Here is a 14,033-nt window from a genome sequence, read left to right on the forward strand (position 1 = left end):
TATGGAGAAAATAATAAATCTTAGAAGGATATAATATTTTATATATTATATAAAAATAAATATTTTTAACAAGAGTCTCCAAAACTTCATTACACTAGAAATTTGCTATCCATCTGACATACCTACCTTAAAGCAAAATCCAATACAGCAGTCTGTGTAATAATACAACTAACATGTAGATTTCTTTAGCATTGCTATGCAAGATTATCAAATCTATAATTATTTTTAATGGTTTAAATATTTAAATAGTAGAAAAGATTCCTGACTGCAGTTCAAAATATCATGAGTAGCGCCATAAAAATAACATTACAATGCATCCAAGGAAAAATTCTGAGCTAAATGCGGATGTTTTACCAGGAGTTTTCAAAGATCTATTAAAAGTTTTTTTCATGGCTTAAAAGTCAGTAAAGTATGTATGTGGATGCTAGAGTTTGTTTTCAAAACCAAACACAGAAACCATGACATGAAATGGGAAGTATTTTCTACCTCTTCTGTGAAGAATGTTTATGTAAGATTGCCACTCTAGGCACAAACTTTGGGGGGAAAAAAATAGCAGCGGAACAGCAGTAAAATATTTCTAAAATTATCTGAAAAGAAACTGAAAATAGAGAACTTTATGTCTGAATCCCCATTTAACTACACTAACACTTTTACATTCTATATTGGGTGATGGTTCTTGACCAAACTTCTGGGGTTTATTACATTTTGTCTGGTATGGAACATTGATCATAGATTAAACTGTTAATATTGATAATACTTTTATTAATATTGCAATAGTATTTTATTAATAATGTATCATTAAATATTTATAATATTGTTCATATCTATGTGAGTTCATGCATGCATATGTGGAAGAGTTGAAAAATAAATTATAACTTCACTTAAAGCAAACAGTAGAAGAGTTAGTTTCCTCTGCAGTTTCACATAAGAAAGGCCTCTGGTATGTGGCACAGGTTGGCATATCTTGCCATCAGTAATGAACACATAAGTTATACAAGCATGTGATCTTGCATATGCATTCAAAACCAGGAGTTATGGAGTTGGAGGAGAATAAAGAATATTCAGAAATACTGGTAAACTTAAAAATTCAGTATTAGGGAAATTGTGAGTGAAGGCATTGCAAATTAGCAGTTTAGTCTATATAAACTTCTTACCTGTATTCATGGCTGTATGTAGTTCACATAAAATATGAACAATTGTGTAAAATGAAAGTAGAAAACTATTTTGATGTCATATGAGTGTCTTCAGTTAGTAATGAGAATATTAAAGAGGACAAATCTGATTTAGACTATTATAATGAGCCACAGTAATATGCCATATCATGGCATTCCATGACAACTAGAAACTAAACTGTCTCTTATGTGTCACAATACTTAGTACTAGTAACAACATTTCAAAATAATAAGCTTTGAAGTGCAGTTGTCTGTAACAGTTTTATTGTCTTTTGTCTGACCAAAGATTTTTGTTTCTGGGATATGTAGCAGTATATATTTACACTAATATTGCTGCCTTCTTCTAGGAGTTTGCTGCTACCAGACTGCATACTGAGCTAGGTCATTTTTCTGACCATATAGAGAATTCTTAAGATAATTCTATCAGTATTAACTTTCTATCTATAAAAGGGACTGGACATTGTTGACATCATAGAAGATGAAAACAATCCTATTAAATGTGACCCTCATTCAGGGACATTAATTAATGATGAAATTCCTCTTGAAAGTGCCAAGGAGTTGCTAGGCTTAGACGAGCTATAAAAGACCATAAAAGCTTTTCAAGATAAATGATAATACACAGACATTGAACTGTGTTTCTGGAGGTGCTGTCTTCCTCTCCACAGCAGCCTGGATGGTGTGCATGACTCTTTGGGAGAGCTCTTTACTGATCTTCAGTTAGGTACATGTTGGGTGCCACTTGCAGACCACCGCAGCAGAGCTGTGGCCTCTCAAGACAGATTCTGCACTGGGTGCTTCAGCCGCAGAGTGGGTCTAAGGTGTGAAGAAAAGCTGTGACCTAGCTGAGAGAGCTGTACTAAGGTCTTCTATTTCAGGTTCAGTTTTACTGCAGAGCTGTTTATTAGGGGTTTCGTGGAGCATGATGTATTTTGCTGCCATGGTGAAGTCAACTAAATAGACTAATTTGATGCAATCCTCACAAAATTATTTTGTAACTGTGCAGCAGACTCACCAGGAGATGAATTTTTAGGATCCATTGTAGATAGCAATAGTGTGAAGCTGAGATATCTCCTAAATTCTGTAGCGTTCTGACATTTCTGAAACAGCTTTGAATGTGTTAGCGAACAGGGGAGAAGAAATGATGCAAATGAAGACAGCAGTCAATCCACTTTGCCCTTTATGTAATTCTTTTACAGATGGCGCCAAGTTCATTTCTTATTACCCGCAAACTTGGAACATATGCAATGTGCAGCAGATCTTTGAAGTGATAATGAGTACCCATGTTGTTAATAGCATTACCAGAGAGATGGCCATGGAGAGAGAGCAAGACAAACAGGGAATGGCTGGAGCCCCATCAGCAGTGGGGAATGTCAATATCTCTGGCATCAACAAAGCTGTAATTGCTGAGAAGGCAAAGCAATGCCAAGAATAAACTTTAGTATGCCTTTGGATTCAGAAGCAAGAATAATTTCACACCATTCCTAAAGCAAGCATTTTGCTTGTTTATTTTCTTCATAATTCTCCACTGCAGAATGGTGTCAATTCTGTTTTTTTACACGGTCAATGAGGCATATTGTGGTAGCAATTTATTTCTTTGACCCTCAGGGATATTTTTCTTTAGAAAGAGAGGGATCATTTGGGTTTTCAGATGGAAACAGAAAAAATTGGGACATTGTTCTTTTTGCTTCGAAATGAAAATACCAAAGGAAAGAATGGATAGCTATTTACACGGACTGTAATAATACTCCAAATTGTTATTGGTTGCTGTCTAGGTTACATTCCCAAAACCACAAAAAATACTCAAACACACATTGCATGAAGTATAAAATAAATACCTAAATATTCTCTGCATTGCATCAGGTAACAGTTTTAATTTCTACATTCCTTATTCTGCTGTTTTAAAAATGTATGTCACAAAAAAATCTAGATACCTTGGCACTTCTCTAATATAGCTTTGTGGCTATGTACTCAAATCTGTTCTCAGTGAAGTTGTTCATAGTCTGATGAATTCAATGGATGAAAGAACACTTGTTTATTTACAGGTGTTTATTATCTTTATGTTTTTCTTTCTGGACATTTGCAATTCTCTGCAATAGCATGAAATGGAAGACGAGGTGATACCTCACTGCTGGCTTCCTTCCTTGCCAAAATTTTTCAATGAAGGCCTTTTTATTTAGCAGTTTTTATTGAAGAACAGTTAATATTGTGTTTCATTTCAGAGCCCTTTAAAGCAGAGAGTGCATTTGGAATTTTGATTTTTTTTTTTTTAATTAACATTCCGGAATTTGTTACTTTCCATGCAAGGAAAGTTCCATATATGAGGAGAGCTCCCAGATCTAAAGTGAAGGCCCTGGGTAATGCAGGCAGTACCATCAAGATGTGAAACTTTTCTGTCCGTTCCAAGAAGTTTCAGGTTACAACCTTTAAGTTTGAATAGCATTTGCCTTTTATTCTATTTTTTACAGCAGCTGTTGACATAGAACGGGATACTGTTACCCAGCTGCAGTTCTGGAGGCTTAGCCTAACCTAGACAGCTATTATCACAGTCTGCAAAACCAAAGTGAAATTGTGAAATGTGGCTTGGGGCAATCCATGCCACACAGTAAGGGTTCAGTTTGCCAAAACTAAGACTTAAGCTGTCAATTCAATGCACTTGACACTTCTGCCTTTCAGACGTATTTAGAAAAATGGTAGTATCTTCTGGTTTCATGTTTTGTGGGGATCCAGGTTGTGTACCTCTTGATTTTATCTTTTGTAGGGATCTAGGTTGTGCTGGAGTTGACTGACTACCGTTTAAAACCCACCTGCTCCTATTACATAACCCTAAGGGAGAAAGGGTCCCGTGGACCCTGACTGATCACGTGTTGGAATAGAGGTGTTTTCAGGATGTGCAGTGATAGAGCTGTCTGACAGAAGTTAACATGGCTGTAAGCTGCAGGTGGCTCCAGAGTTGTGTAGCTGTTTGGTTAGGGGAAGGAAAACCTCTGAAATGCAATTACAACCCTATAAACCTGAACTCCACCCCCAGTCCTGCACTGAAGAGTGATAGAGCTTTTTGGGTCTGTGCCATAGTCTTCAGAAATCAGGGCTCTCCCCTCCCATGGGTGCCTGTGCTCTCAAGAAATGTTTGCAATGCCTCTCCTGAGAGTAACAAGTCTTGGAAATGAGAACCAGTTTCAGTAGAACTGAATTGTATTGAAGCCTCCATTTCTTCCTGTGAAACATGAAGGATATTTGTTACTGAGAAACAATCCATTGCATTTTTAAAATCTTATTTGTGCTATTCTCAACAGAAGCCTGATTACAATGAAATGCCATTTGTTTGTGTTTTAGAAACAATGCCCTCTATTCTGAAAATATTTTTCTAAGCTTTATTTGCTTTGAGCAGGTCAGAGGAAAACTAAGTAAAAGTCACTCTTCATTGTAGCAGAGCCTGTTGCTTTTCACTGGTCAGTCAGTGCAGGAAATCAGCATGCTGAGAAAACACCTATATGCCATGAAGAAACCACAATGTGTTTCAATTTGCTTTAGAGACTTACACAAGTTACTTTGGTGTCAGGAAAAAAAAAAACTGACCCTACTTCCCTTTTCTTTTAGCCAGTGTCCTATTCACATCTTAGGCAACAAGAATCATTCTGTTTGAAGGAAAAAGCTACATAAGTAATTCAGGCAAAATACACTTTTACTTCAACCTTGAGAGAGTCAGCTGAGGAGAATACTTTAATACTTGCCTCTGCAATCTCCTGAGATATAACAGCAAGTACCAGTGTTGCACCAGCAAAGATTCTTAACACCTTAGTGAGTATTTACTGCTATAATTCTTTTCAAGGCTGCTCAAAAATTCAAGGGAGAGAAAGTAGATTTCTGTGCACACCAGAACAAGAAATGTTTTAGTGCTCCAGAATCTAAGCTTTTCATTAAAAAAAGAAAAAAAACAGTCAGTTTTATTCTAACTCTATTGCTGTCACATTGTCAGCTGTCAGTCAGCATGGAAGCCTGACTGAAAGAAAAAGCCTTCTTTCCAAACTCAGAAATGTTGCACCAACTGTGTTGGAGGTAGTAACAGACTCCCATCTATTCTGCATCCAGTAATCAGAATATGCTGGTCTCAGTGTCAGCTAGCCCTGAGTACACACATAACAACTCTGTCATGCTTTATAGGCATCTCAGAGGGCACTCATAGGTCTCCTGGAAGGAGGAGATCATCCTACCTATGAATTTTAGACAAAGTTTTTATATTACATTTGGCAGTCTCTCCGTGATGAAGTTTAGATGAGATATGTACACTTCAATACCATGTTAAGTTTCATATGAATTTTATGTAAAATCTGCAACAAAACATTAATGTCTTTCCTGAAATAATAAGAATTAATGATTACAGAAATATATTATTTTCTTTAAATTCCCAGCCACACAGCAAGCTATTTCAAACACAAATATTTTGCCTTTTCATATTACGTTCTTTTAATATTTTATCTTCGATTCTTACTGTCATCTCTTTATTTCAAAATAAAAGATACAAGAGAGGTGAGCCAGTCCTGCAAAACCTTTTAAATGCATATTTGCCCCAAGAGTGCTTTATGCAGTGTACAGTGTTCTGTAGCTGCCTTACAGTGCCTTACATAATTGATTTTTTGTTTTCATCTGTTGCCTTTTTGGAAGAAAAAAAAAGAGAAACTTTAGTCAATTAACCTGAAAGTTAATTACACTAAGAAATAAATTAAAAGCTTAACAAAATGTTTTCAGAGGTTGCAGTGCTGATTTTGTTTTGGTTTTAATTCAGAAGCTTTAAGGAAAGGGTAAATAGAAAAGAATGTTCATTCCTGGTAAATCCTGAAAGTCTTTCTTATTTCTACAGTATCCGAGAAAGGGATAGCAATGGTTCCTATGCCCTGTGCCTACTGAATGATGGAAAAGTACTGCACTATCGTATTGACAGAGATAAGACAGGAAAACTCTCCATACCAGATGGAAAAAGATTTGACACCTTGTGGCAGGTCTGTTAAATTTATGTCACGTGGATATCTGTCATCACATTTCTATATAACTGACCAACTGACCAACGTTGTTTTATTTTGCCCTGTGACAATAGTCTTTGGCTAAAACCAACATGTTTTGGCAGGTTATTTGTCAAATGTTTCAAATATTGTGTGGTTTCTGTATATGAAGAAAATATATGTTGATATTGAAAGCTATGTGAGTGTAGAGAGTTTAATAATTTTTAAATGTGATGTTGCAGCCTGGCGGAGTTCAAAACTGTGATTTTTATTAATTATATTATTAGGTGAACATTCTCTAGAATAACAATCCATTCACATTTGCAAGTAACCATTTTCAATAATGGATATGCTTGGTTTAGTCTTTTGCTAATGTCATTTATGACAGCAACAACAGAATTCTAGCAAGCAAAAAGAGGATGGTTTAAGGTGTTGCACACATAATTCAGTCTTTAGCTTTGAAATTCTCTACCATCAAGTCTGGTAAAGCATGGCTTGCTGAGGCTTACCACCCTAATATGTCTGGATCCTGGTAAAGATTAAACAGTGAAGAAGTCCATAGCTGACTATGCCATAGTTGATACTAAAACTGAATACTGGTGAAATTACTGTGTAAATTGAAAATACTAAGGGAATTGAAATCCCTGCAGAAATCTCTTACGTCCTCCTGCTTAAAAATCTATTAAAATGAGTTAAGTGAGTCACAGATCTAAAATATGAATCTTTGCTTGCATATATTAATTCTTAGGGTTTTTGTATTTCTTTCCTGATGTCACTAGAGATTAAAAAGCAGCTCTACTATCTTACAGTTTTTGTGAACTGTGAACATGCCTGCAACTCTTATGCTCACAGACCTTCTCCTTTATACCCAAAGGGAAAATATCAGTAACAAACCTGTAAAAGATGATGTGGGGAGGACAATCCAGGAGCACAAATGGTCACAACTACTGGTGCTACATTTATTAACTGTGCACATCCCATTGCAATTCTGAGGTCCAGAGAAAGCATTGCATATTAAGGCAATTCTTGCATTGTAATTATCCCCAAAAATTAAAAAAAAAAAAAAAAAAAAAGAAGGAGTGGGGGGAAATACTGACCCATCACATTGTACATTTATTCACAAGGTTACTTCAGAAACATGCACCCCTGCTAAATAGAAATAAAGCAAATAACATGGGCAGTAAAGATTTGTGGTATTCCATGGTCATTTGTTGTAATATAGATCAGCTATTGTAAATATGCACACTTTTCTAAAGAGACAGTATATTTAATTAATATATTTAATACCACCCTCATATTTTCTTATCTTTTTCTCTCATTATTTCTTTTTTTTCCCTCCCCTCTCATTTTGCTAGTTAGTTGAGCATTACTCATACAAACCAGATGGATTATTAAGAGTTCTTACCATTCCTTGTCCACAACATGGCTCAGAAAATGGTGAGTTATTCCTATTATTTTTATATGTGTTAAAAGACATGATAATTATGATAAATGTGTGTGAATTTTTTCCACTTCCCATATAGGTGGGTGCAGATTTTCCACATTTTCATATGAGGTAATATCTGCCAGACTGTGCATGATGGAAGTAATATCCTGTAGCTTAGGGCTACCAAGTGAAATTACTGCTGGGTCTAAATTATTGTTAGATCAGAAATGTGCTTTGCTGCTCAGAGTGGTTGTGTGTGTTACTTGGACCACAGACTTGAACAAAGTGCTCTTCCCAGCACTGCTCCAGTGGTCCTTACTCCAAGCTGAAGCAGGCACAGCAGCAGTGCTGCTGCAGGAATTCATCATGGGTGCAATGAGTCATGTGCCCAGCAGGTGAGTTCCTGTGTTGGGGGGAGCAGGGCAGAACAAGGCACTGGCTGCACCCAACACTGAAAATGGGGTCAGAGAGCCATTCCTTGATAACTTGTGGGAAAGGAGGAGAAGAGGTGGGGGAAAGTGTCAGTGTTGGTTTTTATCCTGTTTCTTCTTTAATGTCATATCACACTGAAGAGACGTTGACCTCCCTCTTTCCCTGACCGAAAAGTGAAAAAAGATGGATCTGACTGATCTATGTCCAACTTGTGCTCTTCCAGAACTGGTTTTCTCTCTGTAAGGCCACCTTCTGTCATTCTAACTGGATGCCAATGCTATGGTGAGAGGATTATAGAATAATAAAATATAATCATAGAACCATTTAGGTTAGAAAAGACACTAAGATCATCAAGTCCAACCCTGAAATTTTTACATTTTCCATTCATTTGAATCACTACATGCTTTTTTCCACCATTATTTTCATTCTCCTTTGAATCATTTAGGCTCTGCACTTACTTTTGTCTCTGTGGCCAAAAGTACCAGAGTCTGCTGCATATAAGAGACAAAAGCAAAGAAGATGGTCCAAGAGAAATGCTGTAATGGGATCTAAAAACTTCACAGTTGGTCCCCTCTGTAAAATTCTGTGTTCTTACACAAATTTTTCACCTTGCTCAGTATCATTTTACGTTTGATTCTTTTGCAGATAATGTTGGTTTTAATACTCATTCTTCTTCTGGAACACTTCCTAAGGTAAGCGAACATGGTGGTATAGCAGTAGCATTCATTTGAGGAGGATTACAGTCACGTACTGTTCTGGGAATCCTAATTCTTGGGTATTATTTCATCTGTGAGTTTATTTTTCTTGGGTTATAAACAGTGATTTGAAAAGAAACTTAACATTCTATCATGGTATTGCTTTCATCAGTGTTTTGGATGTGCTAATCATAATTTAATTTTTTGAATCTCTTTTATACATATGCATGTGATAAAACAGTATTTTACATAGGCAAGATGCCTCATTGATGGTCATATTCTATAATGTTGTATCAGCAACACTAGGAGGAGAGATACGACATTGCTTATGCTGTTCACTTTGAGAATCTTCTGACTGAAGCAGAAATGGAAGTTCAGTTTATTTTCATATTTGGTCTGTGAAGTTAACATCAGACTTTGCACAAGGGTTTCATTTCTTATGCACTGCTTTAGGGGTGATTCTTTCATCCACTCCATGAAGAGTGAGCAAGTCCAACTGTTACTAAATTGCCTAAGTTCTCAAAGTCCATTGACTACAGAAGCCATCTGAGGTGTGATACATCCACAGTATTACGTGATGCTGTGGATGTATCACACCTCAGATGGCGTGATTCTTTCCTTTATAAAGAATTGGAAATTAAGCAACCAAAATCAGTCCCTTTTAAATTAGAAATATATTTAAATTTATTTCTTCTTTATTATTAATAATATTTTTAATTAGAAAAAATTAAATATGAAAATACAGCCTTGAGGTTTGGATCTGTGCCATTTACAAGGATGTCCATGAAGTTTAAGCACACAAGACCACGTGTGTATCATCTGGTATACATGCAGTTATAGAGATAGGGCAAACATATTTAGTGTGGTAATACTGTGTATGTTTCATAATATACACAGAAAAAATTCACAATATAAGTGTAAATCTAACTGCTGCTGCTTAACAATTGTCATGACAGCTAAAAAAAGTCACCAAAGCTAAGTGAAAGTGCATATTTTGCAAAGAGTGTACTGAAACATTTTCAGATTAATTTTCAATATATTTGATATTTTGAATTTCTTAAAATTGAAATCTGAGTTTTGTGTTTTCTTTGGGACTTTTTAAAAATGAGCCTGCTAAATTACTTTCTTGTACTATAAACATAGAAAATGGAAAATTTTAAATAACTAATACTGTTTATGGAGCTCAAAAATTTCACTTAATATTTCCAGGTTCTCACAAATTAATACTTGTCTGTAAAAGCAGTGACTCATGAAGACTTTTTATATGCCTGAAATACAATTATTCAGATTACACAAAACCAAAAATTACGCCAGCTTGAAGAGAAGGAATACAATCACCAACATACAGACAGAATCTTATGTGGAAGATGTGCAATCTATCTTCATATTATTTACACCATGATAATTAAGATTTAGGAGTTTCTGACATTTTTAGTATACTGCATTGGGTTTTTTATCTGTGAAAATCATTGCTGAAATATGTAAATTGCAATAGTGAATTTTTGAATTGGGTATCAAAATAATTGTGATGAATTAGGGAAATGTCCTGTAAAAAATAAAAAGGGTGAGGCTCAGAAAAAAGTAGTACAAGATATTGCACTTTTAATAGTCAGATATAAATCACAGAAGAGCGGGCAGACACAGCTTTTCAGAGGATGTTATGCCTATGATGAATCAGGATGGGAACAAGAATGAGCAGCCACCATGCTGGTAGAGGAAAGGGAAACATCAATGTGTTTCCAGCTTGTTCGACTCTGGCAAGGTCTCAACTGAGAGACTTTCACCTGTTTTTGGCACTGCATGGAAGAATGTTTTCCAGGAGGAGATAATTCAGAGCAAGACAACAGGGATGATCATGACTTGTGAGAAAGGATTGATTATAATAAAGAAGCAAAGGAGAGAAAGTAGAGGAACAAAACATAATGGCCAGTTCTAAGCAACAGTCTAACACTGGTGCTCCCATGCAGACCAATTTTTCAATATCTTTTTCATTTATATATATATTTATATATACATATATTGCAGCCTAAAATACAGTGATGCTAATCCAAAGCCTTAGTGGAATAGAATGCCCAAATCTGAAGTTGAATTTAAGAAGGTGCATGAAATGTAGAAGCAACTGCTGGATGATACGCAAATTGTCCAATTATTATCTGTATACTGTTGGTTATAAAAAAAAGATCTTGGAGTAAAATTTACACCAGGGACATAAATCTACATCAGATTTGTCCAATATTTGCTATTGTTCCATGGGCAAATTTGGAGTAAAAAAATGCTTAAATTTAATGTAACATGGACATCTCCTTCTTAGTCATACTAACATGCAAAAGAAGGGACTTTATGCTAAATGTCTGTATTGAAGGTAATTTTCCATGCAGAATATGGAGAGTTGCTTGTTCTTGCTTCTCCCAGAACATGCATGGACTGAGATGTTTCTTGCCTTTCACATGAGGCTCCATGGCTAGATTTAAGGTGATTTGACCCCTTACATTTTATAAATTATTTCTTTCTCTTTGCAATCAATTTCATCTCAATATATATTTAAACCAGCAGAGGAGCCTTTGAGTCTTTATTTCAGTTCTCAAGCTGATGACATTATAGTGAAACTGCCAAATTCTGGCCATTTCCCAAATTCTCCTCTTAACCTTTCTCAGTATTTTGTTTAGTCACAGACTTTTAGGTGGTAATAATAGACCTAAACTTAATGAGTACAGCCTAACTAACTAGTTGCTGTGCTTGATGAGGTATTCATCTCAACATACGTTTGTAGGTCTAATACAAATATGTGAGTTAAACAGTATCATCGTAACTACAGGTGATTGCTTTCCCAAGTGCTGGGAGATACTCTCGCTGAAAAAGTATAATGAGAACCATGCTCAGCTTGTGCAACAGAGCACTTGACCTCTTAGAGAATTTATCTACTTTCAAACTGCAACTAAGTAGTACTTCAGGTTTCATTTATTCCCAATATGGAAAGAAAATTTCATGAAGTAAAAGAAAATAGCTGACACAGTAACCTTTTTGAATATGCAGTATATGAAATTTTTATGTATCACAGCTATGAAGAATGTCAAGCATCAAAAAGGTTTCTGTTCTTCCAGTAGCATCTCAGGGACTACATGGCTGTCCTTAGTGTCTTGAAACAAAAGACACCTTTTTAATGTGAAATCAGAAATTTTATTTTAAAAGAAAACTAGGGAATATACCAACCCTAGCAATTAAAAAAGTTACCTTTTCAGAAGATAAGAAGTCCAAATGGGCTGTTAAAAAGTTCTGAGTATCTAAGTTCAAAGGCTGTTTCAAGTGACTGACAATGTGGCTCAGATTGTTGTTTTAGCTTTGGCATCAGACTAAATGTTTGAACAGTAAGTGCTCCATCTCAGTTTTTAATCGTCATGTATGATCTCTCAGTGACCCCTAAAAATGCTAATTTGCCACATTTAATTAAGTTAATGTGTTCTTGTAAAATATATTTGCATATCTTTCAAAGGTATCTTTATACAGAACATAAGTGTGTGTGTAAAATGTAAAGCCTGTTCCTTTTTGGAACTAATATTATCTAGCATGCTTTCTGCTTCAATAACCACAGTGTTTGTTGTTTGACCAAGGTGTGCTTCAAATTTTGCTTGATACGTTAGATACATTACAATTAGGAAGTATTTCCAGACATGAAAGTTATCAACTCATTTCTAAATATGTTTGGGGGCTGGGGGAGAGGGACTAAAGTTCAGTGACAGAGGCAGGAGAAACATACAGTGTACTCCATAAATAAAGATCTGGACGAAGGGCAGTGGATTTGAATTTAAAAACTGCCTTATGGTATGTCTACAGGTTCAGGATGGTTTGACAGTAATATAGATGAAATAAAATTTAATACTAAGATTTCCTGTACTGCATTTTTCTGATGCATCATATGTGTGTACTTGAAGGCAGAAGCAACAGAAAGTTTGGGAGTTTTTTTAGAGTGTTTTGTTCTTTTAGAGTGTTTTTGTTTTGTGAAAAACCTTTAGCTATTTTCATGACACATTTACTGTTCCTCTTTGACATTGTGGTTTCTAGAGTTGGGCAGGAGGTGGAATTATCTCAAGACTCAAATCCTACACCTTCCCAAAGGCTGGCAGCAAAAAGGTGCCTCATATACTTTTTTTAGGTTTTTGACTGAGTTAAAAATACTTAAATTACTAATTTCACTCTCTTCTCCCCCTCTTTTCGCTTGCTGTCTTGTCTACTAACAATTAGATTGTTAAGATTTTGTCAGTTTTCTCTATCTATCCTAATCATCTGCGTAATTATGGGCTTGATGTTATAACTGAAGCAATGGGTTTGAAGGAGTTTTAAAAATAGAGGGACTCTTTTTTGTTTTTATTTCTGGCATACCAAAATAATGCAGATCTCAATATTTCTGCAAATGAAATGTGATAAAATATTTTTCAAAACCACTCAGTTATAACAAAATTATATTTCTACTTTCCTTTCTAATCAGAAAATTGTCTTGCTTACACAATTATGTTATTACTGAACACATTTAGGGAACAATAAAAACAACAACATACATACTTACATAACCTATGTGCACAGATATTCTTATGCATTCACTTACATTTAGGCAAGCATAAGATGCCACAAGACCAAGCAGAATGGGAAAATTGGCCAGATGCCAAGGAGCCAAGGGGAGCCCTGCCCTGTCCTACTGAAAATGCTTTTGCATGGGCCAGAAAATGGTGCTGTCCAGTAATTGATGTAGTTCTGAAGCATGTAGCTATGAGTTTATTTGCATGCTGAGAATAAAATGTATGCCCCTGTTCGGTCCATGAGTCTGTATGTTTATTGATTTATTTCCACTTGCTCTTCAACAAAAATGAGCAGGCATGAAAAGCCCTAGAGGTATGCTACTGTTCAGAGTGAGAAGCTCTGTTTTACACATACTGTATTTGATAATCCTGATAAATAACAAATATTGTTTTCCTACAGCTTCAGTTCACTTTTATGCTGAAGTGCTAACAGCTGTTGTCAGCTGTGTATCCCTACAGGACCCATACCTCTTTTTCAATGTGTTTGTTATATATGAATACAGACACAGTCTTACGATCTGCTCTCAACCATCTGAAATACAATGCAAAACTGTCACACATTTTGGGTTGATTCAGAAAAACGGGTGTCGGGTCTGAACTCTGTAGACATATGTTTGGTCACACTGCTGTCTGTTAACCTGGTAAAACCTGTGTCTTGCTCTGGTCACTTTCTGCTGTCAAATACCTATTTCCTGCCTTCTGGAAAACATACACAGAGTAGAGACTGAAGCATATTGGCA

General features: G+C 35.7%; 1 protein-coding gene across 2 annotated transcripts in view; it reads left to right on the forward strand.

Annotated features, from left to right (window-relative positions):
- Positions 1-14,033, forward strand: part of SYK (spleen associated tyrosine kinase) — a 47,480-nt gene that overhangs the window by 22,113 nt on the left and 11,334 nt on the right. The window contains exons 4-7 of one of the 2 annotated variants that reach the window (XM_054518008.1): positions 6,031-6,169; positions 7,525-7,606; positions 8,673-8,719; positions 12,782-12,850. In XM_054518008.1, the coding sequence (XP_054373983.1) occupies positions 6,031-6,169; positions 7,525-7,606; positions 8,673-8,719; positions 12,782-12,850 (337 nt within the window). The remainder of the gene's footprint in view (positions 1-6,030; positions 6,170-7,524; positions 7,607-8,672; positions 8,720-12,781; positions 12,851-14,033) is intronic. The other variant, XM_036403990.2, reaches the window with a different exon arrangement.

This window comes from Molothrus ater, chromosome Z (assembly GCF_012460135.2).
Source record: "Molothrus ater isolate BHLD 08-10-18 breed brown headed cowbird chromosome Z, BPBGC_Mater_1.1, whole genome shotgun sequence".
Classification (NCBI taxonomy): Eukaryota; Metazoa; Chordata; class Aves; order Passeriformes; family Icteridae; genus Molothrus; species Molothrus ater.